Raw genomic sequence first — 1,672 nt, 5'->3', positions numbered from 1 at the left:
AGTAAAATTTATTGTAGTGCACAGTAAAATTTGCCTAAATACTATATTGTCCCACAATTAACATGATTTGCAGGGTAAATTTAAAAAAAAAATTCTCTCCGTGTATAAATATGTATATATATATATTCAAATATATTTTTTTAAATTTAATATTCGTAATATAAAAAATTTTTCTCAATTAAATAAATTGCGCCTAATCTAGCATAATAGTCGATAAGTTATCTGCATTATCTTTCAACAGTTACCACCAGAGAGAAACTGTCTGGTTTCTACTTTCGTCAACAGAGGTCAGAGTTTTCAAGAGTAACCATCTACATGACAATGCAAGCATGGAGTTGAACAGCGTTGAGTTTATCCCCATTAATTTGTAGGAAAAACTACTAGTAAGAGTAAGATATTACATGCGTATAATTTAAAAGGGAAAGATGATGCTGGAATAACGATATTGTCTCACGTACCTGTGACAGGATCTCTCCCTGCTAGATTGGTTACTTGTAAAGGCTCCACCGTGTATTCATCCTTGTAATGGACGGTTCTTCGATAGCCTATGCCAATGCCCGGTTTTGGCAGCTTCACGAGTTTCCACTTGTACCTTCTTGGCACCTGAGATAACACCGAAATCGTTAAGTCGATAAAATTAAATGTTTGTTGACCAAAAACGCGACGTGTCAATGCCGCAGCAGACATCTTGGATCAGATTGAACTACAATGAGGCATTGAATTTAGAAGTGGTGCCATCTTCGAACACAGCTGTTTCCGTAGCTCCACCAGCTCTCAGTGCTCTCACCGATATCCCTTCATCGTTGGAAAGTAAGGTAGGTGTTGCTTAATAAAATCAAGCGCAAATAATTGTAAGAGCTTCAAGAATAATCAAGAGAGTTCACTGCTGAAGTGATGTTTACATACATTTGTGATGCATAATGTTTAATGTACTTTTTTCAAGATTTTTAAAGTACAATTTTTTGAAAGATTAATATTTAATATTTTCAAATCGGATGTAGTAGCGTACTGTAGAATGCATATTTTTAACTGCATTTTTATTGAGAGAAAGAACATATGTTGTTAGTTACAAATTAACTAACTGATTTGAAAAAAATTAATTTTTTGTATTTTTCTGACTTGTGTGTGTCGCAAAGGATTAATGACATCTCCAAAAATATTTAAAGATTTTAAAACTAAAAAAACAACTGTTGTATCCATTCATATTTTATACAAAAATTTTCTGCGCACACTTTTAACAAATAGATTTGATAATTTTCACACAAAATGCAATTTGATTTTATTAAAATTTTGTCGTATCAATTCGAAATTGTACTATAATTACGCAAAGTCAATCAAATATAGCAATAGCAATCTATCTGCGGCGCTAATAATAAGGCTAAAGTTTAGTCGCGCAAACGCGCACAAATATAACGTGCCAATTAGTTAAAAGACTCCTTAAGATTTTGGCCACGCAAAGCAATAACAAATAAACGCTCAAATAACGTGCTGCGCTATATTATATCGGCGAAAGCCGCGCGCCGTCTACGGAGAACGCACGGGATCCCACATAAAGGAAACGGACGAACGGCGTAGAGGGGAACGCTTAATTGGCCCGGGGTAATTATTTTATTAAGTGAGAAGATGGCGGATGGAATGCTAAGAGAGAGCACGCTGGTGCGGTCTGCCGAGG

The 1,672-nt window shown here is 35.2% G+C and overlaps 1 protein-coding gene across 1 annotated transcript in view; it reads right to left on the bottom strand.

The window, feature by feature from the left end:
- LOC105459358 (39S ribosomal protein L2, mitochondrial) overlaps positions 1-739 on the bottom strand; it is a 1,936-nt gene extending 1,197 nt beyond the window's left edge. Inside the window, exon 1 of the mRNA XM_011705306.1 lies at positions 459-739. Within this exon, the coding sequence (XP_011703608.1) occupies positions 459-687 (229 nt within the window). The 5' untranslated portion in view covers positions 688-739. The remainder of the gene's footprint in view (positions 1-458) is intronic.
- Positions 740-1,672: the final 933 nt, after the last annotated feature.

This window comes from Wasmannia auropunctata, unplaced genomic scaffold (genome assembly GCF_000956235.1).
Source record: "Wasmannia auropunctata unplaced genomic scaffold, wasmannia.A_1.0 LD334196.1, whole genome shotgun sequence".
In the NCBI taxonomy this organism is placed as follows: domain Eukaryota; kingdom Metazoa; phylum Arthropoda; class Insecta; order Hymenoptera; family Formicidae; genus Wasmannia; species Wasmannia auropunctata.
Note: the sequence above shows the minus strand (reverse complement) of the source record. Positions and strands in the feature narration are given on the sequence as shown.